The 24,758-nt window shown below is 34.6% G+C and overlaps 1 protein-coding gene across 3 annotated transcripts in view; it reads left to right on the forward strand.

Moving 5' to 3' along the window:
• sv (paired box protein shaven) overlaps positions 1 to 24,758 on the forward strand; it is a 109,352-nt gene that overhangs the window by 19,403 nt on the left and 65,191 nt on the right. For 2 of the 3 annotated variants that reach the window (XM_076131138.1, XM_076131139.1), the window contains exons 2-3: positions 19,006 to 19,750; positions 20,317 to 20,373. In XM_076131138.1, the coding sequence (XP_075987253.1) occupies positions 19,588 to 19,750; positions 20,317 to 20,373 (220 nt within the window). In that variant the 5' untranslated portion in view covers positions 19,006 to 19,587. The remainder of the gene's footprint in view (positions 1 to 19,005; positions 19,751 to 20,316; positions 20,374 to 24,758) is intronic. The other variant, XM_076131140.1, reaches the window with a different exon arrangement.

Here is a 24,758-nt window from a genome sequence, read left to right on the forward strand (position 1 = left end):
AAAAATTCCCACGAAGGCTAAGGTGGGAGCTTCGCTTCGCTCGCTCCCACCTTAGCCTTCTAACCTAACCTACCCATGTCGCTTTGCCCAAAACTCCTTCTCGCGCGTTGTCTCCCCACCGCCCCTTCAAGCCCTCCGCCGGCCCGGCGCGTCCATCAAGTACATTTTTATCCGTTTCGTTTCGGTTAATGTGAACATTAGCCGGCTAATGATGGAATATCACGACGTAAGCTAACATGATATCGAACTTTAGCTGCTTCTCGAATATAAACCTAAGTTTAGCCGGCTAATCTTAAGTTTATGTTCACACCTACCTTTAGCCGTAGCATATACATATATAAGATAAGTAGTAAATCTATAGTATAGACTGACAGTGCTTTGAATAAGCACTAATTACTACTTTTCATTCATAAACGTGGACCCTTCTATGCAACATTGTTGCGTAAGGGCATTGCCTCGTGTTGTAAAGGGCGCTACGATTTGTAGGGCCAGACACCTGAGCGGTTTTTTATAAGAGTTCGTTGTCGTTAGTCAGTTTGATTCCCGTTTGTGGTAGGTAAAGTTTAGATTACCAACTGATAGTTAAAAAGTGTTTCTTGTTATTTTCAGAGATCAATAATATCTTACTTAAATACATACATATATAGCAGTGCAATTTTGTCACATTTCTGTCTTAATGTAACAGGTTTGATTCTCGCTTGAGGTATTTTGTGTTAATCATGATGTTGGCTTGCGTTTGTAAATATAAGTCAATTATTCTGTTTAGAACATTGCAACTAAATATGTATTTTCAAATAGAGGGTTAATAATTTTACCTAAAAATAAAAAAAAACTGGTTTTAAAACACTTCTCTAAATAACTTTATTTTGTTCACTTTTATTGATCATCATATTATTATTTGTGCCCTAAAACTAAAAAAAAATCTACACAAGTCATTATCAAAAAATTAAGAAATTACAAACCTAAAATTTCTATTATTAACCTCCAATTTAAACTATCTATTGAACTAAAAACCTGTTACATAATTATACAGGATGTTCACTTTGATATCATTGTCATCGGAAATGAGTTCACCCCTTATAATTGGTGTATCCACGCGCCGGATTGTGTAAAAAAACAATTTCTGTTAGAACATGTGTTTGTAATGTTAAAAATAACGATATTTTGAATATTTATTATTTGACAGACGGTACATAATGTTTTTTTGTTATTTTTGTATGTGTTTTTAGTGAAAAACTGTCGTTGTTTTCGTTAGAAATTGGCTTTTATCTAGCTGTTGTCTTTGACTCTGATTGTATTATACCTATGTTTTTTAGTATAAAAAGTGCCTTTCATAAGAAATTAAAAAGACAGGGTTCAGTTCCCGAGTAGACATAGTACGTTTCTATTTTCCGATTAGATAACGCTCATGTTTTAAATTATGCGAATTCCGCAATTTACTCGATCTTTACCCAAAAAAGTTCAGTATAAAATGTCAAATACTTTGTGCCTCTCAATTTTGGTATATAATTTTTATTTCGTTTAATATCACTGAGAACAGTAGACCCTTATTTATTTATCTTAAAGCCTTACCAAATTATTGAAAAATTAACTGTAGAATATAAACTAGAAATCCTAACTTTCCCGCCAACAATAACGTCGCCCGAGCATCGAACCTGTTGACCAGCGATGACATTTACCTGTACAAAAAATCACGAGGCGCACGTGGCTACCCACCTGCTTACACCCAGGGCTGACACGCAAGGGTTTTTAATTAGGGCTGTAACGTCTCTAGTGTAGGCTATGAAATATTATTTACTACATAGCATTACCCTTTGTTTTTATTATAGAATACGCAGGGCAATTAAAATTAAAAAAAAAACTTAGAGCTTATTTGAAGTTAATGATTTTATTAAAAAGTATGTTAGTGTGTTATTAGTTACCTTTTTGCTATTTACAGAGTTTTTAAAATAATATTAATTATTTTATTTAAGTAAATTTTAATTATATTATTATTCGACAGGTTATTAATTTTCAAATATATATATGGCTTAAATAAAATTAAACTAATAAACCCAACCTAAACTCGACTAGCGTGGTGAACTTAAAGTCTAATCCTTCCCTCGTTTGGAAGGAAACTCTTGTCCAGCTGAATTAAAATAATGCTAATTTTAATTAATTAATTTATATCATTAGACCCTCATAAAGTAATGAAGATTTCAAATGAACAAACTATTATATTTCTATAAATAATTATTTTTATTTGAAACCTACAAACTCGTAAATTACAAATAATAGCACAAATAAAATATAACACACAAGTGCCACCCCTAGCAGTCTAGCGATGTAGTACAATTATTAACCTAGGGTTGTTGTATTTTCATCGTAAGGGTTTAAAAGGTTAAACGTATTTTAGTATTATGTATGATTTCACTTACTGGACTTTTATAGTGTCTTTGAGAGGTCAAACAGCTCTTCCTAGATAGTTAGATTCAGATGGGTGACCATTTTTATGTGAAGTTAAATAAAATTTTGGAATTTAGGAATGATGCATAGGATACTTTTGTTGTCTGCGCGGTATAGCGTACGACTGCTGATCGCAAGGTCTAGGGCTCGATACCCGGTTCGGATAAAGTGCTTTCTGAAATTCATGTTTGAAAAAAAATCTTAATAGAAGCCTGGAATTTAATTAAGTGTCTAGTATGTGGTAATAAACTCGCCTACTATTAAATGTGACTAATATTTTTAATGGCTAAACGTGGGTATATTTTATACACCTCTGCCTACACTTTCGATAATAACAGTCGTACTTTTATGTCCGGATTTATGTACTTATAATAAAATTCTGATATAATGCTTAAACATAAATCCGGGAATCAAACCTGCGACATCATGATTTACAGCCGATTGTATCTACTATCGTATTAATTAACAAAATTCCTAAAATTCTTCCTCCTCAATCAAATAATTATTATCCATAAAAAACAGGCATTAAGATATTCAAGTTCATTAACCCCGATTAATTGCCTGATTATAACACAATGGAGCAAAAACTATTGTCAGTGATTGAATAATTGCTTTGAGATGAAAAAAACACGTATAATCTCCTCAGGAAATTGATGGTTTACGATTCTGATAGCACCATGTATATATTTGTGTTTAGTGTAAAGTACATAAAATAACATCCTCGATCGATCTCTGAGGTTAAGCCATGCTTGCCGAGGTTGATTTGTGGATGGGTGACCATCTTATACATATCGAGTTCCTCCGTGTTTCGGAAGGCACGTTAAATTGTGGGTCCCGGCTGTCCCTTTCGAAGATCTTTGACAGTCGTTAACAGTAGTCAGAAGCTTGAAAGTCTGACAACCAGTCTTACCGAAGGGTATCGTGTTATCCCAGGTAACTGGGTTGTGGAGGTCAGATAGGCATTCGCTCCACGTAAAACACTGGTATTCAGCTGCACCCGGTGAGCCTGGAAGCCGACTCCAACATAGCTTGGAAGAAATGCTAAGCTGATATATAATACATAAAATAACATCCTGTATTTTTCTCTAAGTGATTTAGATTAGCATGGCGGATACTTTCCCACTACTGGGAAAGGATTTATTCCCAGAAAGGGAGAGAGTTTAGGTCTTCAGTCCACCTCGCTAGTGGAGTGCGTTTAAAGGACTTCTTGGGTCTGGAGTCTACAATACTGGTATAATATTTTGTGGGTGGGACTTTAGCATCATGATTTTCAAGTACTGTTTTAAAGAATCTTCTTCCTGAACGAAAGAGGGCTTTTAGGACTCCACTTTGGTCGAGAACGGATTAGGGATTTACATCCACTTAAGAATTGTTTTAAAGAACTTTTAGATGTGCTAGGTTTATTTGAGATATTTTTCCTTCACCGTTAGAACAAACAATAATTAATTCTAATACACACACATAATTTCGAAAAGTCATTGGTATGGTTGTTTTGAGTTCGAAGCCTCCACTTTTCGCGTGAGGCACTTGCTTAGACTGTTCTACTATTACTAATCTAGTTAAATCTAATCTCAGAATAATAATCATCAATTTTGAAATGACTACTGTCAATTATTAATCGTTATTTCTTCTAACGGCCATCCTAATCCCCTCAAAATCTTACCCCAAAAGGGCATTATTTTAAATTCCACCTTACAACAAAACGTCCGTTAACTTTATCTAAGCGAGGGTGACTACCCTGGTCGTTACACCACCTGCGCGCGCAACCTGACGCGTGCGCGCCAATACATGCTGCTTCGTGTGATTTATTGAAGAATTCTTACTGGAAATGTAGGAAAATGAAGTTATTTTCAGGAGAATATAGGATGTTTCATTATTGTATTTTTTTTGCTTGAATAAAACAAATTATTCAACCAAAAAAAATTTATAGTTTAATTTTATAGTATAATTTTGAAAAATATAGGATTTTTTATTATTGTATTTTTTTAGGTTGAATAATATAACATTATATTATGTATAATTTAGGTGAAGAAAAGTAAGAAATAGGGCAGTTTCTAGAGGTACCAAGAAACGATTTTCTTCAATCAGATATATAAGTAAATTTGAAAACTGCAAAATGTGCCATGATGTGACGTCATGTGGCGTTTTAACGCGATGCTTCACCATTATCATTTGAATCTTAACTATCGAACTACATATATAAATTCATGACATTAACATAAAAATCGACTTTATTATAAGCACGAGTAGGTACATTTTAAGTCCAAAAAAATATTTTCCAAATCAACTAAAAGTAGCAAATAACGATCTCTTATACAAAAATTGCTCTAAAGAACTATCCCGATAACTATAACCAAACACTCAATACCATCAAAATTACGTCATTGCACAAATACTTAACAAAAGTGAAACAATTCACCTCAACATACATTGTCCATCGGTATGCAAATCAACGAACGTTTCCCACAAACATCGAGCACCTGTTACACTGACATTTACAATTATAATAGCACAACCCTAGTTTACTTAGGGGACATGACTTTTGAACTTTTATTAGTGACGTCACGATACGTGTCGTAGGCCAAGATAGTATTGATGTATAATAGAACACGGAAATTAACGCGAACACGCATTTTACCTTAAAATGCCTAACGTTTCGGCGCAGGTTGCACTCGCCGTGGTCGTAGGCTGCGTCTGCGGCATTTTAAGGTTAAATGCGTGTTCGCGTTAATTCCCGTATTCTATTATACATTAAACATGCAACGCGAGGGTTTAAAAGTTAAGATAGTACCTATTGGTTATGAAGTCTTACACTCTTATTCATAAGCACACTATAAACTTATTTTAGTTTAAACACTACTATAATATGTTTCTCTTTTTCATTTCAAAGAGTGAAAGAAACAAAAAACTTTATAAGCCTTTCATAATTTAATATTTTTATGAATAAAAGGGTTAGTTTCGATTCATTTAACTAATATGTACCGCTCTGAGGTCTTTAAGATGGTTTAACGACCATTAACTTAATTTACAATTACGAAGACCGACTTTTTACGTATCACCGAATGTTGGAGACGCTCCAAATATCACTATGCGGTCACCATCTAAAGAATGCCCGCGTTAAGTATCGTTTACCGACCAGTAAGCACAACAGTCTATGAGTGAATTTCATTGTTAGGTTCGATTCCCATCCAGAGCTTTAATGTATACGAAATTACAAAATTGAATAAATTTTACCAAAGTCCTATTTCTTAAAAAAAAACTGTGTTTCGAGAAATATGCGTTATTTTTTTAAGATTTCTTACACGTGTTACTCAACATTCGATGTTGTTGATAACAAGTAGCCCGTTAATTTATCCGTCGGTTAAAACGAGCGCATAATTGTGCCTCCCCCTCAGTATACAGTCAACAGTGGCCGTTTCTTATCGAATAACGTACTTTTAACGTTGTTTACTTACCACATAATTACTACAGTTTTATTATTGAGACGTTATTATTCTTATATAAATATACACAAATACACAGTGGTTAGGGGTGAAGGGGAAGGTAGAGACCAAAAATACAAAACCATATATTCCTAAAATTGGGTTAATAATAACATTTTTATCTTTGTGTTATGGTTTCTCCACATCCGAATAAGTATTCGACAGTTCAACAAAGTGGAATATCGATAGATTTATCAAAAATGTAACTATCTAATACTGTATCCAGTGCAGAGTTGACACACAGTCGAAAATACTGAGCGTTGAAATTCGGTAAAAGGATTAGTAAGTGTAGAGAGGAGCACTAACAGAGGACTTTTGAAAAAATCCCTTCGAAAGAGTTGAAATTCAATGCATTCAAAGCCGCAAACGGGAAGTTAGTATAAATGTTCAACTTATTAATATATTTTAGTCAGTAACTTAATAAACCTAAAACGCAGAGACTACAAGTCTTAGTTGTAGACATAACAACATAATCAACATATTTACTTATAGGTATATAGTTAGTGTTTACACACAAACAATAGTCAAAGTTAATTAGAAATACCCGCGAAGGTTGTTGCCCATCAAACAAATACGCATTGTGAATAGTTTAACTTGAGATAACTTTAAACTAACATATTTTCATGATTTAACCTTGTATACCTAGGTTAAGCTTGTGGCTAGGGATTAGGAAGTTGCAGGTTTGACTCCCAGTTGTCAGTCAAAATATAACTAGATTTTTCAATATATAAAATCGTAGTACATTTGACTAATGATTAAGAGGTCTCTAGTTTGATTCTCGGGTCGCAAAATACTGTTGATATTTTTCTAATATATACTTTATTCACCTCAGCCTAGCCTCTCTTCCAACTATGTTGGGGTTGGTTTCCAGTTCTAACAAATGCAGCTAAATACCAGTACTTTGCATAGAGTGACTGCCTATCAGACCTCCACAACTCAATTACCTGTCTTTTCTTCTGAATATTAAAATATTTTTCAATGGTAACAGCAATAGATTCGCCCCCTGTTACATGGAACTGACATCGTAAGTGCTCATTCACGTTGACTCGCGGGCGCGGTGGCGGGCGCGGTCGCGAAATATCAAACATATGGCGATGTACCGAAGTGTTCACGTACAAACCGTTCGCGCGGTCAAAGTCGCGGGCGAGCTAGCGGCGTCGCGCGCGGCCCGCGTGGCGCGCTCGCGCCAATATCAAACAAGTGAAGATGTTCGTGTGTGTTCACGTCGAACTAGCGGTGGCGGGCGCGATCCACTCGCGATGTCAAGTAAGATCAACCAGTTTGAGCCAGTTTGAGCCAAACGCCCGCCTGGCGGCCAACGTGAACACAAATCGCCACGTCCCCGCGCTCGCGACCGCCACCGCGCCCGCGAGTTACAACGTGAACAAGCACTAAATAGCGAAACGTGAGTGTATAACACCTTTATACATATATACCTTCGGTTATAACAGACATGATATTATGTATTGCAATAGGCACTCACTATACCAATAGCTTATGATTATTAGGCAAAGATCAATTTCTTACCCAAATCTTTAGTTAACTAAATGTAAACACGGCCGAACCCATTCATTCGGTTTAATTAGACCAACTAACTCCTATTACACTATGCTAAGTCTGAGTAAGACTGTCTGAATACCGTGTAGGGTAATAAGCCCTTAAATACGACCTCAAAAAAGGTCAAGTTCTTCAAAGCTCTCATAAACTTTCTTACATAAAAATCTTACATAATGGTATTTTAAAACGACAGTAACCTACAAATGTGACAATGTAAGCGCTAGTTCACACGTTCGTTCCCACGGCTCAATGTCTAGATCGTGTGAACTGGCCTTACAAACGTAACTTATGTCATAGATGATAGCGAAAGGAAATGCTTTTACATCATACCTTTTTGTGGCGAGAATTTTTCAAAATGGGTCTAGCAAAGACTTGTGATTTTTTTTCAGATTTTTTAGCCGTAATTTGATGTTTTTCGCGTTATATACATAAAATCACGCCTTTTTGGGTCCTCATATTTTATAAGTAAATATCCTAAAAAGTAATCTATCGTCATGTCAAATTACATCGAAATAATAATTGGTTTTGCTGTTTAGCCAAAACAGCATAACACACAGACATACAAAACTCATTTTGAGGCAGACAAAGCTATCCAAGTTTCCATTACTAGTAGCTTAAACTACTACAATAATACAACGCGCGGCGCCAACCACATTTTTGAAAACATAGACAATTTAGTTTCCCATGACGTCATTCAACCCCCATGCCAAAAATTTTAATATTTCAATAAAGCACTCAATTTATTTATAAATGCACGATATCAAACAAATCCCGGAAACGTTTTAATAGCACAATTTACATACCGACACGGGAATCGAACTGCATTACAGCGCGTTTGCACTCACGCGATGCAAGCAGGGGTGACTTGACCATCGGCATTTGAGGGTTAATGTGATAATTTTATATAATTTGTAGGGAAATTATGAATTAACTATGAGTTTGATAAGTAGGGCGGAATTTGGACTATTTGTTTTTGAGAATGGGGTTGAAAATACGTACTTATAAAATAAGATTCTTTTGGTTATTTTGTTTGTCATTAGATTTAAGGGGAAAGTATCTTATGTGTTAATTCAGGCTGTAAAAAACATCAAAACCTGTTTTGTAGTTTTTGCGTGAAAGAGTAAAATACATACATATAGATACATCCTCATGGACCAAGATCCCAGAGCTGCCAGACCTACGTCATTTTAGCAAAGCTGAGACTTTGAGGATTGTTAGTATAAAGGGTCTGTTAAGAGGTATGCACATCCACTACCTTGAAAGCGGGGCCGTTTCTGAGGTAGCGCGGAGTGAAGGTGCGTAAAAAACGACCCAACCTACGTTATAGTAGCAAAGTTGGTTTTCAGATATGTTATTAATGATATTATGTAGAATTAAAATTGACTATTGCCAGACCGTTTCCCGGGGCCATTACTTCTGCCAGACGCCTTAGATGTTATTAAAAAATGAGGTCAACTACGTCATAGTAGCAAGCCTAAATTTTATATATGTTATTAAAGGTACAATTTTAAGACCCCCTGTATGCGGACAGACCATTCCGCAGGGCCCTTCGTCCCCTAGACGCCATTAAACTTTCCCTATGAGTGCGAGAGTAAGAGCATTATTCATACGCATAAATGAAAAACAATTGAATTAAAAAAATAAAAATTGAAAAATTATCGAATACTAACTGACCCGCGCATCTTTGCTTGCGTCACTTAAGAGAGATAGGTCAAAATGTTACATAAACGGGTTATGTAACATTTTTCACTGGTACTCTGCTCCTATTGGTCGTAGCGTGATGATATATAGCTTATAGCTTTTCTCAATAAATAGGCTATCCAACAGTAAAATATTTTTTTATTCGCACCAGTAGTTCCTGAGATTAGCGCGTTCACACAAACAAACAAACTTCTCAGCTTTATAAAATTAGTATAGATTAAAAGTACTTGGAATGTTTAGGAAGATAAGTAACATTATTTTGGGAATTATTTTAAAAATAGATATGGTTTACACTATTCACAAAAATTATGAAAAGAAAATTGTAGTCATTCATCATCATCATCATTATCTGAGCTCTTACTTCCCTCATCAAATTGAATATTTAAATCATCTCCACCATCGTCTTCATTGTTACTTGAATTCTCTGTAAAAAAAATGTAGGTAATGATGTTGAAAACAGTTACAAGTAGGTATATTGAAATAATTTATAGTTAAAATAAAATACCTAATTCGTTTTCAAGTGATTCGCTTACGAAACTTTGCAATTGGTCACCATCAAACCACTTAAAATGATAATGGTTATCCTTTAGAACCCACCCTTTATTTGCTGAGCTTAAAATGCTAGGACGCTTTACCTATATGAGCATTACTCCAGACACCCGCAATATAATTTGCTCGTCGAAATTGTTGAAGCAATTCAGATTTACAAGGAGGTAAATTACTTGCGTCGAATTTTTTAACATTTTGCCGGTGGAATTTCTCATTCGCATCGCCGACTGTATACGTGTTAATGAAAAGTTGTAGCCGTGCAGCATCTACATCAATTCAGCTCAGACCATTTAAAATTTTAAAGAAATCGCCAGAATATCAAGAAGTTTTTGTTCAATTCGGAGAAGTTGAATTATCTATTGATAAAGCGAAGGAACAAAATATATTTGATGTAATTCAAAAATTTATCTGCGAGTTATATAATGTTCCCGGATTAATTGATGTAGATGCTGCACGGCTACAACTTTTCATTAACACGTAGACAGTCGGCGATGTGAATGAGAAATTCCACCGGCAAAATGTTAAAAAATTCGACGCAAGTAATTTACCTCCTTGTAAATCTGAATTGCTTCAACAATTTCGACGAGCAAATTATATTGCGGGTGTCTGGAGTAATGCTCATATAGGTAAAGCGTCCTAGCATTTTAAGCCCAGCAAATAAAGGGTGGGTTCTAAAGGATAACCATTATCATTTTAAGTGGTTTGATGGTGACCGATTGCCAAGTTTCGTAAGCGAATCACTTGAAAACGAATTAGGTATTTTATTTTAACTATAAATTATTTCAATATACCTACTTGAAACTGTTTTCTACATCATTACCTACATTTTTTTTACAGAGAATTCAAGTAACAATGAAGACGATGGTGGAGATGATTTAAATATTCAATTTGATGAGGGAAGTAAGAGCTCAGATAATGATGATGATGATGAATGACTACAATTTTATTTTCATAATTTTTGTGAATAGTGTAAACCGTATCTATTTTTAAAATAATTCCCAAAATAATGTTACTTATCTTCCTAAACATTCCAAGTACTTTTAATCTATACTAATTTTATAAAGCTGAGAAGTTTGTTTGTTTGTGTGAACGCGCTAATCTCAGGAACTACTGGTGCGAATAAAAAAATATTTTACTGTTGGATAGCCTATTTATTGAGAAAAGCTATAAGCTATATATCATCACGCTACGACCAATAGGAGCAGAGTACCAGTGAAAAATGTTACATAACCCGTTTATGTAACATTTTGACCTATCTCTCTTAAGTGCCGCAAGCAAAGATGCGCGGGTCAGTTAGTATTCAATAATTTTCCAATTTTTATTTTTTTAATTCAATTGTTTTTCATTTATGCGTATGAATAATGCTCTTACTCTCGCACTCATAGGGAAAGTTTAATGGCGTCTAGGGGACACAGGGCCCTGCGGAATGGTCTGTCCGCATACAGGGGGTCTTAAAATTGTACCTTTAATAACATTATATAAAATTTAGGCTTGCTACTATGACGTAGTTGACATCATTTTTTAATAACATTTAAGGCGTCTGGCAGAAGTAATGGCCCCGGGAAACGGTCTGGCAATAGTCAATTTTAATTCTACATAATATCATTAATAACATATCTGAAAACCAACTTTGCTACTATAACGTAGGTTGGGTCGTTTTTTACGCACCTTCACTCCGCGCTACCTCAGAAACGGCCCCGCTTTCAAGGTAGTGGATGTGCATACCTCTTAACAGACCCTTTATACTAACAATCCTCAAAGTTTCAGCTTTGCTAAAATGACGTAGGTCTGGCAGCTCTGGGATCTTACTCTATCAGAAACTTTCGAAATTATACCTAATCTTAGAGGGATTTTACTGAAAAAACTTCAACTATGCCTTTATCAGGTGGAATTTTGACAGTTATTTCTATACATTTGCTATTAAAACTATCATGATTTGTACTTATAATACTAAATTGCTATACAGTTCTTGTAAGTCGGGTAAAACGTCGGGTAACTAATAAGCTATTGTAACCTCCCTAATACCTCCGTACCCGATTAGATATTTAGTATAATTTACTGTTACTTTATCTCTTGGATAGTCTATCAGACACTTATCCTTGACTCGTGAAATCAACCCTTAAAAAATAAACAAAGGGTAGTTCAAATTGCCGATAATTTTTGAGCACCGCTTGCGCAGGGGTGCTGTCAAATCTACCGGAAAATTACTATTGTTTACAAAATAAGTAATTTTTAGTACAAAACTGTAGCCACGCTCTACTGGTAATTGTACAGAGTTACGGAATTATAATAATATTGTTATTTTTGTATGACTTTTTATAAAAAGAGCGCTTGTATTGCTTCAGATTTAGGTAATCTAGGTAATGAAATTAACCCAAGGATAACTATTAAGTAACTTGGTAGATGCTTCTGCCTGCATTAAAGGCTGCGTAGAAGTTTATTTGCTAGATAGTTTATTATTTTACGGGAAATCTCTGATAAATTCTGAACAGTAAATTTTAGGAAAATCTTTTTGCCGGCCCTGAATTTGAACCCGAGACCTTTCGCATGACAGTGGCATAACCATAGAGGCAGTCATTTCGCATTTATAATATAAGTAGGATTTTTTCTTTTAAGTCAAAACATCTGTAGAAATTTGACATTAAACTTATGTTCAAAATGATATTTATTCCACAACAAAGGGTTCACTTATAACTGATTTAATAAAACTTTTTCAAAATAACCTCAAAATAAAAAATCATAACCTCTTTTGTTCAGACAAAGAGATCCAAAAATGATTTTGGTATGGTTGATAACATCGTCAAAGTCCTTGGCGGTCGTGAATACTTGTCCGGACATGTTCTTTGATAGGAGTGTTCCTACTCACTGGTGTATAGTGACTATGTATGAAGGAGAATTTGGGACAAAAGTATAAAAAAAGTTGTTATGAAAATAGTGGTGTAAAATAATACTTTAAAAAACTATACTATCGTATGATAGCAAGCAGATACTATCGCATGGAGCAACTGCCTATTGGAGCTTCACAACAAAGTAACCTGAATTATAACACGATACCCCTCCGTATGACTGGTTGTCAGACTTTCAAGCTTCTGACTACTGGTAACGACCGTCAAAGATGTTTTTGAAAATTACAGCCGGGATTCACAATTTAAGGTGCCTTTCAAAACATGGAGGAACTCGGAATGTATAATATGGTCACCCATCCACATAACTACCTCGGCAAGTTTAACTTAACCACAGAGATAGATCCGCGCTGCTATTATTAACTAAGCTACAAGCAGTAAGTATACTGCTAATATCTTAACTCATATCCACCCTACAAATAATTAAATATGCCTTTGTCTAACACTAGAATAGTGAACAATTATTTCGTGTGTGTTCAATGTCACTGTTTTTTGTTAACAACCAGTGACGCCATATTGGCGGCCATTTTGTATTACAACGTATTTTTATGAGTCATTTTATTTTTAGAATTATGTTTCGTGGGCATGTGTGATCGTTAGTTTTGAAGGCTTTCCGCCCGTTATACCTAAAGAACTAAGCAGTTGTGTTTGAAATACACTCGCTAAACCTTTTATAGTTTTCATTCCACGATATAAAACTCTACGTAAAACATTCAGAAATTGAAAAATCGAAAATTGCCAGACCCGGAAATCGAAGCTGGGACATGGTGAACTTATGCACATCTGCAATCTTCTGCACTACCGCAAAGAACTACTATATTACTTTTAGGGCACAATACGCTGGTTATCATACGTACATACATATGTAAAGCACGCCTTTTCCGGAGCCGGTCTCTGCCAGGGAACGACAACTTTTTTACTACAAATCCTACAAAATTATTTTCCCTCATTCTCATTTATACATAACCGCTGATTACTAAAAAAGTCAAAACAAAACATTTTTTTCTCGTTGCCACCGCTCACCCATCCATTTCCCACACTAACCAAATCAACTACAACCAAAATAACAAACGTATCATCAAACACGTATCACTGGATACAAAAAATACACAAATACAATATAATCATGTATTCGAGTGTGGGAAACTCAGCACCTTAGGTAATTGGGTGTGATTTTGTCACACAACGAGGATCTAATGGACTGGAAAAGTGAATTAAAGGTGTAGATTACTACTGGATAGAGGAATTACTATGAGAACTTATCCATAATCATTTCCGAAAAAAATGCCCTCCAACATCAAAAAAGGAGGATTATTAAAAATAAATATTTAATGTAAATTTTTCTGTACCTATAAATGCCAAATGCTTAAAACGAAAAACCTCAATGGCAAAGGCTCGATAATGTCAAAACTTTAAAATTGGCTTAATTTACTGGAACTATGACGCCATTAGTTAAGTTTCATAAAGGAATCTCAATAGTAATCGAACAAAGTATTATTTTGGTTTAACTTTCATAGACATCAAATAAGAATCGCATTTTCTCGCGATAACACATACCAACAAAATGATTCTAAAAAACTTATAAAACAAATAAATATCATAAAGAGGATACGGGAATTAACGCGAGCACGCATTTACTTCAGTAAGCCTACGACCACGGCCAATGTAAGCTGCGCCGAAACGTCAAGTATTCCAAGGTCAAATAATCGTCCGTGATAATTACCGTATTCTAATATATTATATAATTTCATAAACAACAATCTTTGGACTACTCACAAATTTTAATGGTCATCTGGTTCCAAGCTAACAAGAGTTAATAACCATACAATTATATACTCCTAAATACATAGATAATTATATAGATCAATATATATGGGAAGATACTGCATGTCCTTCTCCACTGCCACTCAGGTCATTAACAGTGAACCTTGAAATAGTTCTACCTAGTTTCCTCGTAGTAATACTGATAAACTAACACACATTGTTTCATTTGCATATACATCACTTAAATACCATAAAATTGAAGTTTACTAGACTAAACATATGCGTAGATAAGTAATTTTCATGAAGAGCATACGAAATTTGTATAAATTATAATATCCCACTGCTGGGCAAAGATTTTCTGTCAGAATAAGACCAGTTTTGTTTTCTGTGCTTTCCATAATGAGACGAAAAGGTTATCTCTATGTTTTTATAGCTGTGCTCATAGTCGACAAAGATCTTTGATTTCGAAAATGATTTTTAAATTCAAAAAAGAAAATGTGATATATCGTTTTTCTCGACCACGCTGTTTGTATCCTAATTTTAAAATGAATATTTGGGCTTTATTTGATATCACTAAATTACTTAGTGCGTTGATAAACTTAGATATAATAATAATTGGTGTTATGTATGATACTACTGTTACAAACAGTCTTTTTTTAGTTTTCTGACTATAAAAAATCTCAAACCCAAAACCTTGATTTCTAAAAACAAATTTTTAAATTTCCTTCATAATAAATCTTCACACAAAAATGACTGCCAAGTCAGCCATTAAGATGACGTCATTCCCTGATTCATTAGGTAAAATATAAGCAAATAAATAAGTTTGTACATGAGATTACCATCGCCGGATACGTGTGAATAACTTGTGGGAAATAATGATACACACGGTCTTAAGATAAGTCTTAAGATATTAGGATTTTATGCTTTAGTAGACAAGATTTAAATATTTAATGAGTGTAGATGCAGAATAAGTATAATTTACTATAAATTCAAATATACATGTATGTATATAAATTGTTTATACATGTATCTATATAAGTTTGTATTTAGAAGTATATAGGTATGTTTGTCAGTTATTTGGTTACCATAGTACAAGCTCCGCTTAGTTTGGAATCAAATGGTCATTTCAGTGTGAGAGTTGTCCAATGATATGTATTTAATTTATTTACATAACATCACGCCTTCTTCACATAGAGGAAGGCTAAACTTTCTTTGATTCATTCACATCTATACTTCTGATCACATTATTTATGATTACTTACGTGATTAAATATATGTATATAAAATGTATTATAAACTTACTTTTTTAAATTACCTAGAAAAGTATATATAAGATATTATTAAGATAAATTGTTCACCTAAAAAAAACCTGTTTATAACAATTTATTTGAAAGCAACAGGTTTTTAGTAATTGTTATCTATAATCTGTTTGACAATGAACTTGTACATTGAATTTTAATTAAATTCAATTTCAATATAATTTCACCTCGTTGTTTTATCAACGAATTATTAAAAAAAAAAACACTTTGTCTGGATTTACATGATTTTTTTTGGAGACTTATCTTTATCTCATTGTAGAATATTTTTTCCCTTTTATGCCTCTATTTCTGCAGTCCTGTCCTGCTTATCACCCAGAAGTCATCTTAAGTGAACTTTTGTTAAACAGATTGATAGATAATTTCAGCCTTTAAACATTTGAAACTTCTTTAAAGTAAAATATAAAATTGAAACAATAATCAAAGTTGTTATTTATTTTAAATACAAAATCACCCCTTTTTCTCATAGGTGTAGGCTGAGAGGCCAAGCCCATATTTATAAAAGAAGAGGTATAAATCGAAAATCTTAGCCATAAATATCCCCCGACATATTTACACAAGTAATCTCATGTGCACTAAACAGCACTGCCGTATCTGAAAACAAAAAGATATCAAAAAAAAGTAATAATCTCGCTGCTATCGAAAAAACAGTTGAAATACTAAAATCTCTAATATCTTTCGACATATCCCCACACATAATCTCATGTGTAGCTCTCTGTATTGTATTGTCAAATATTTTCCCATAGCCTTGCGCGCGCATCACCTTTTTGTGAACACACGGACACTGTGTTAACTCTTTATGCTTGTATGTTGAAGTTATAGCATTAGTACTACCCGCGACTTCGTCTAAATGAAGAAGAATCCCGGATAAAAAAGTATCCTATGTGTTAATCCAGGTTATAAGTGATCAGTGTACCAAACTTTATTATAATCCGTCCAGTAGTTTTTGCGTGACAAAGTAACAAACATACATCCACACAAACAGTCCCAACGGTCAACTAGATTAGTTTAAATTTAATCTATACATACAATAATACAGTAAAAATAAATAAATATTGACTTTGGGAAAACTACCATTTCCCACACGTAGCAATTATTTGTGCGATCCACAAATAGTTGTATCGGGTCTGGTTGTACTTTGTGTCTGTTGTTTGTATGTTTGTAAAAGTCCCCGCGACAAAAGATTTCTTAGTGTGGGGGCGTCTTCCTAAAACGACTACTTTACCACTTCTTAAAATGTTTATGATTTCAATCCCTTTCTTTGTGCACAGGTTTTTAAAGACTGTATCAAAACAAAAGTCTTGGTATGATTCAGTGTATTCACACGAACCTTAAACGTAAAGTAATTTAGTACTAATCACTTTAATACCTACCTTTTTGAAAGCTAAATTGTATGTTATTGAAGGGTTTAGTAAAAGAAGAATCCTTTGTTGAAGACTTCTTTATTTCCTCTCAGTATATAAATATTTGATGCGTGTTTTAAAAATAATTCACGGAAATTAAAATGTTTTTTTTTTATACTTTTAAATTTTGAAATGTAAAGATCAATGCAACATAAGGAGGGCTGATTATATTTTACATACCGAGTACCATGTTTCGTAAGGCACACGTTATATTGAGGATTCCGGCTGTCATTTTCATAGTTATTTGGCAGTCGTTATCAGTAGTCAGGAGCTTGAAAGTCTGACAACCAATTTTACAGAAGAGTATCGTGTTGTAACCCAGGTAACTGGGGTGTGGAGGTACGATAGGCAGTCGCTCCATGAAAAATACTGGTATTCAGCTCCTTTCGGTGAGACTGGAAGCCGACTACAACATAGTTGGAAGGACGACTTGGTTGCTATGATTTATGAGCTAATTACTTTTTGGTGCGGTGATAACCTAGCCTTAGCTCTACCTTATATTTTCCTTATATTAATCATTAAAGAATTATTGTTATTTAAACAATGCCTAAATATTTAGCCTGTTATGTTTTAGTATAAAGCAGCAGTATATTTCGTAAGCTAGAAATGCAAGTAAACATTACAATTGAGGCGAGGACGGCTGCAGACATTAGTGTAGAACAAAGCAAGCGCAATGAGAAACGATCTGCCTAGCGCTTTCAACATACAGGGATGATGGGCTGGATGTGGTACTTGCGTAGTAAAGGAGTAACCTTTAAACCTTATGGTACAGTAATTTTTTTTGAAGGGTATTTAAAATTTAATGAAAATAATAATTAATTGAGAAATATAGTTTAATGGATTTTGTAAGTAGAGTGATCCTGACTTGTGTTTTGGAAGCTATGTAAAAGTAACGGAAGTGAGCAGAATTTGAGATTGTCAATAAACTCTTAAATTATTCCAAACATAAAACTATAATATTATGACGATATAAATGTTAAAATGTGAATAAAACCATGTTTTTTCAGTCTACTAGGTTTGCTGTTTCTTTAGCTAGTCTTACCCTCTTGTTCATAAAAATGTATGAAGTTATGAAAGGCTTATAAAGAGTTTTCTTTCTTTTACTCCTTAGCGAAATGAAAAAGAGAAAAAATATTTTAGTAGTTTTTTAACTAAAATATCGTAATAGTGTGTTTATGAATATGAAGGTTAGTATTTGCTTATGATTGTAATTAAATCACCAACCGACGAACGAGGATTAAACAAAGGACGAACAAAGCTCAAGAATAAAAATTATTTAGCATCAAATTTATTATCAACTAACGAAATTCCCTATTTTCTACCACATCCCTTTATTCCTTGATCTCAGTAGTCCACAAAACAATGGAGCACCGGGGCACGAACCCGTTCGTTTTAAATAATACATAGATACACATTTTATTTGCAGAACGGAAGCTAAAGTGATTTATCTGCGTGCGCGCAACACACTTAATCGTTGAATTTACGTGCAGTTTAGTGTTTGTTATTATATTTTCATATTTATTTGCGTGGTGTACTGTTTCTGTGAGGGGGAGTGTTTGTGATTGTAGATGTAGTGTTAGGTTCGATTACCGAGTTGAGGTTTTTTTTACAGTCCCATTGCTGGGCAAGGTTCTCTTCCCAAACGAGGGAGGGGTTAGGATTCAAGTCGGGATTACTACTGTTTAATATAAGATACAGAACAAGTTTAGGACCTACTGTTGATAAAAAGTTCAGTTTGTTCCCCAATATTTAGTTTATACTGCTTTGCTTATACTTTAGGACATTAAAAAATAACAGTTATTAAAATATCTTGCGAGTGTTAAAATGAAAAACATAATTAACTCAATAAATGTTTGCCCAATTTTAGTTTGTTTTTTGTTCTCAGGTACAAAAATGTTAAAACGCCAGAAGATCCGCAAGAAAATCCGGTGACACCGGCTGTGACGTAACGATGTGACAATACAGTGACAAAAACCACTAAAATACTAAAATACTCTCAATAATTCTCCAAAAATCTAGATATTAGTCACAATATTAGTGCCAATAGACCAATATAGACTACATCGAACTTTAAAAAGCAACGATAAAAAAGTGCCACATTGTCTACTGCCTATACCGGACTTTTAAAAATACAAACTTATAATTATTCTGAAACAGAAACTTCTGTTTCATAGTAACAACTGAAAAGTGAACTTTAAGAAGTTATAAATTGAACATTCGTTTTTCAAATTCAAAAGTGAACATTACATTTGAACTTTCAAAATTTAAAACACAAAGTGAACTTTATTTTTTAAAATTCAAACCCCAAACTTGAAAAGTGAACATTCTATTTTCAAATTCAAACTTTAAAAGTGAACATTCGTTTTATTCAAATTCTAACTTGAAACTTTCAAAGTGAACATTCTAAGAACTCAGTGTTTGAAAGACGGACTAGTGATATTTAACAGTTACTTAGTGATATGTTAAAATGGATCTCCACGCGCCACAGTTGGTAGTCCATTCTTACGAGCCTCATGCTCCACTCCTGGAGGTGGAAGGTCTGGACCCCCACAGTCCTCAGCAGAAGGTGCTGATACATGCACCCACTCTGCAAAGCCAGGAGCTGATTGGTAATGATCATCGGAATGGAGGTGAGTTGGAAATAACCATTTCATAGAGATACCCCCTCCCTTATTACGGGAGAAGGCCCTTGCCCAGCAATGGGATATAAGCGGGTTAAATTTATTTATTTACTTCCACGATTTATTTTAAAATTAACTGCAGTATGATTTTTTGGTGCAAGTGGAAGCGCAAGTCGCTGACGGTGACAGAGTTCGGGGTTCGATTCCCAGGACATGAAAGTGTGATGAATTTTACAATTTTGCAGTATTGCTTTTTAAAATAAAAGATTTTTTACTGCCTTAATTTTTGCCCATCATAAATTTTACTGACAGTATTTTCAAGATGGAATTGATTTTCTACTTAATTACTGATTTAATACTATACTAAATATAGTTTTCCATTTATTGCCTGTGTGTGCCTGAAAATCAAAACCTATGTTTGAAATTGTGAAGATCTTTCAATCATAAGAAAAGAGGCCAGATGTTTTTTTACCCTAATTAAACACAAAAGCCAACATTCTGTTCTCTCATACAAATATTCCACTCTTCACCCCTTCATCATAATGTCGAGAGCAGATGTGTCTGATCTGACGTAGAGTATGACTTCACAGATGAGCAGTACCACGCGCACAGCAGCAACCAGACCGGTGATGGTGAGTACTTTATATTATAACCAGAGATCAATGAGCTCTTGTTGGTAAGAGTTTGTTCCAAGTGAGGGTCGAGTTATAGTGGTTTATGCGTGAGTGGTTGATCGCAGGTTGTGAACGATTTCTATCAAAAGAGAGATCAAGTAATATTGGATTATTGTTTCTAAGGTTCTTTGACAAGAGACTTACATTTTCTAGTTTTTCGTGTATGATTTGGTAACTTTTCAAAATTATATGAGCCTCGCTGGTTTATCTGTAACATAATTCACAAATAAAGTTATTTTTGGCCTTTGGTTTGTTTGTATTCACACAAAACGTACTTATTATACCTCTGTGGCGCGGTCGGTAGTATATACGACTGCGGTGCGAGAGGTTTCGGGTTCGAATCCTGGGTCGGGCCAAAAAAGTCATTTCTGAGATTTTCTGTTAAGAATTTCTTAGAGATTGCCCGGAGTTAGGAAGTTGAGGTCGAAGACCTCCGTGCCTCGGAGAGCACGTAAAGCCGTCGGTCCTGCGCCTGACCTCTCACTGGTCGTGTCGGTTATCCGTCCCACCAAACTATGAGAGTGATGGAATAGAGAGTTTACCTGTGTATTGTGCACACACTTGGACACTATAAACAAAGTCCTGCACAGATGGCCAGTTTCAATGAACCTGACCGCCGTAGCCGTATATCGGCTAGGAGGACATTACTTATTATAATTACCTTGTTTGTTCCGTACTTTGAAAAGTATGAAGCCTATCCCAAATCTATATATTTCGTTTCTCATTCGAATTGATGCATCTACTTATAAAATCTTAAGCATTTCTCCTACAAACAAACTGTTTCAATTAATTCCATTACATTGTACTCGGTTCCGGTCTAGACTTTTTGTCTGAAATTCTAGACTTAACTAAAAAATAGAACTGTCACTTGTCATGTTTAAAAAGAAACGATTAACCTGCTGATTTTGTGATTTGAAAGGCTTATTTTGGTGGAAAAAGAGTATGTACCCATGTCGTTTAAGATTGGGGGTTGAAATAAACAGATGTATATTAAAAGTTAAAAAATAGGACAATGAATTGTCTTTTTATATTGTATTTATAAAAAGACAATTGATCACCATAAGGAAGGTTAGAATATCCAGCTTCGAAAAAATCATTTTGAAAAAAAATAGCGTTATGACTTGGATAGAGTATTTTGGTTAAATTCCCTGATAAAACGATAATATTAATTGTGTAATTCCAAAATTAGTTGATTTAAATATGGTTGCACTCGGAGTCCGTTGTATCTCCTACATCTCCTCTACTCCTCTTTAATTCCAAGAAGAGAAAATAATGGCATAAAATTTATTTCAAGTGTCTATTAAAGCAGTATTTTCAAAAATGAATAGGAATATTTTCAGAAATGAATTGCTGTTCGTTAGTCTCGCAAAACTCGTGAACGGCTGGACCGATTTGGCTAATTTTGGTCTTAAATTATTTGTGGAAGTCCAGAGAAGGTGCAAAAGGTAAATAAATTTGAAAATGCGCGATATTAAATAAAAACAAGAAAGCGTGAGCGGGTCAGCTATTCTAAATATAGCCATCAGCCAGAGTAACATATATTTAACCAATAATATCAATAATAAATGAAACATAGTAGAGACATTCCAGTGGTCCATTCATAGAAGATTTCACTCGTCTGGTCACATCGTGGCGTGAATGGGAGCTTTTTTGCTGACGTACACTTGACTAAATCGCTGTGAAATTAGTTGGGCCGACAGTGTACGGGTGTGGTGGGAGTGCTAGCGGGGTGTGAGAGATGAGTCATAAGTGCTGTTCATTGTTCAATCAATGACTGTAATGGTGAATGTTTTAAATGTGAAATTACTATAATACAAGGAGGGAGACTTGCTAGATTTATGTAGAAGTAAAACTACGTAAGTAAAATAAATAAATTCTGTAAGATGTATAAATTAGTTAGATGTTTATTGCTAACAATTTTAGAAGGGTCTTGATCTGTTCTAACTTTTGGCGTAAAATCTGTTAATTTGTCTTTTTGCTCCTGATTAGTTATAAAATATTCTTAAACAAGTTTTTTAAAAACTTCTTAAATACCTACTATTTAAACTGTAATTGTTAATTGTAACCATAGTCTTCATAATACCTTCCATTTAAAACATAATTGCATTTTGTTTTCTATCTATGCATTGCAATAACAAAAACTGTACAATTAGTTCAATACTGTTGCACTGCCGATTTACTGCAACAAATTAGAATATCTAAGAATAACTTCAGCTTCACCACTAATTAAAAACAGATAAATAGTAACACATATAATAAAAAATCATTGAAAAAAAGTCGATACACATTTCCGTTTACAAATCGCTACCGCTCATAAACCTCTCCGCTCGTACTGCCACCGCACCTCATTTGATATCAATACTTCTCACACACACAAACGTACAAATACACAGTGCATCAGTGTGCGTGCCATTGAAAAAGCGCTCCAAATCTTTCACACTTTTTCCTAAGAGATAGTCTGACTCGGATGTTTAACAATATGTTTTAAAATGTCAGGAAATGATCTTTCTAAATATCTCATACTCTTTTATTTTAAAGACATACATAAAAACATGCATATGTACATACAGACATTAGAACAAATATACATCTTTATATATATAATTCTTCTGTAAGTGTGTATGTCACTGAACTTCTCTTAAACGACTGGACCGATTTTGATGACATTTTTTGTGCGTGTTCAAGGGGATCTGAGAATGGTTTAGATTCATAATTTTGTCCGCTGGACAATGTTTTTTATTTAATTTTTATGGCAAAACAACGTTTGCGGGGTCAGCTAGTACATACATAAAATCATGTCTTCTTTCAATAGGTGTAGGCAGAGTCCACAGTACACCACTTGGTACGATCCTAACAAACTTCCCTTGCTTCATTCACATCCATACATCTTGTCATACACACCTGACCTTTCTTTTATTTAATTGTATGATTAATCAACCTAGTGTAAGAGTTGTTCAAGTGGCCCGTATCCCTTTAGCATTTAAAATTGGATAGGCCCGGCACTAAACGTCCCTATTACCTTATATAGAACTACTATTAACAATAATCTAAGTTTTACATCACATTCTAAATATACCAAAAGTTGCCTTACATTCAAAAATAACCAGCGTATTAGAATAACATGAAAACATTGACATAAAAGTGATCGAGCCGCAACGAAAGCGAAACTTGTCGGTCACAATACGGGCAAAAACATAACAAAAAATATACCAGCGTTGAACGGTCGCCGGCGACGCCGGAGGCTAACTTGTAGTTTTGTTGCTCTAAATATAAGTACGGTGTTATTCAGCTTTAAATGTATGTAAAGAATATGTGTGTGAGGTTAAGCTACTGTTGGTGAGGTAGGGTTTTGGATGGGTAAGCGTTTTGTGATATTTGGCTGCGTGGCGTATAAAGGTTTAGACTATGCTTATTTACACGTGTGGTATTTTAAAGATAGTATGAAATGTGTGAGGATAAGCTACTAATGACAAGGTTGTGTTATGGATGGGTGAACATAACAAATAATATATCAGCGTTGAAGAACGGTCGCTGGCGACGCCTGGAGGCTAACTTGTAGTTTTGTTGCTCTAAATATAAGTACGGTGTTATTCAGATTTTAGAGTATGTTTAGTGCATGAGGTTAAGCTACTGTTGCTGAGGTAGGGTTTTGGATGGGTGAGCGTTTTGTGATATTTGGATGTGTGGGTTTAGACTAGACAGTATATACGTACGGTGTTAATAAGCTTTTAAAGTATGTACAACTGTGTGTGTGTGAGGTTAAGCGGCTTATGGCAACATTGGGTTATGGATGGGTGAACATAATAAAAAATATACCAGCGTTGAACGGTCGCCGGCGACGCCTGGAAGCTAACTTGTAGTTTTGTTGCTCTAAACATAAGTACGGTGTTATTCAGCTTTAAATGTATGTAAAGAATATGTGTGTGAGGTTAAGCTACTGATGGTAAGGTAGGGTTTTGGATGGGTGAGCATAATAAAAAATATACCAGCGTCGAAGAACGGTCGCCGGCGACGCCTGGAGGCTAACTTGTAGTTTTGTTGCTCTAAATATAGGTACAGTGTTATTCAGCTTTTGAAGTTGTGTGTGAGGTTAAGCTACTGTTGGTGAGGTAGGGTTTTGGATGGGTAAGCGTTTTGTGATATTTGGCTGCGTGGCGTATAAAGATTTAGACTATGTTTATTTACACGTGTGGTATTTTAAAGATAGTATGAAATGTGAGAGGTTAAGCTACTAATGACAAGGTTGTGTTATGGATGGGTGAACATAACAAAAAATATACCAGCGTTGAACGGTCGCCGGCGACGCCTGGAGGCTAACTTGTAGTTTTGTTGCTCAAAATATA

The sequence above is a fragment of the Anticarsia gemmatalis genome, chromosome 25 (assembly GCF_050436995.1).
Source record: "Anticarsia gemmatalis isolate Benzon Research Colony breed Stoneville strain chromosome 25, ilAntGemm2 primary, whole genome shotgun sequence".
In the NCBI taxonomy this organism is placed as follows: Eukaryota; Metazoa; Arthropoda; class Insecta; order Lepidoptera; family Erebidae; genus Anticarsia; species Anticarsia gemmatalis.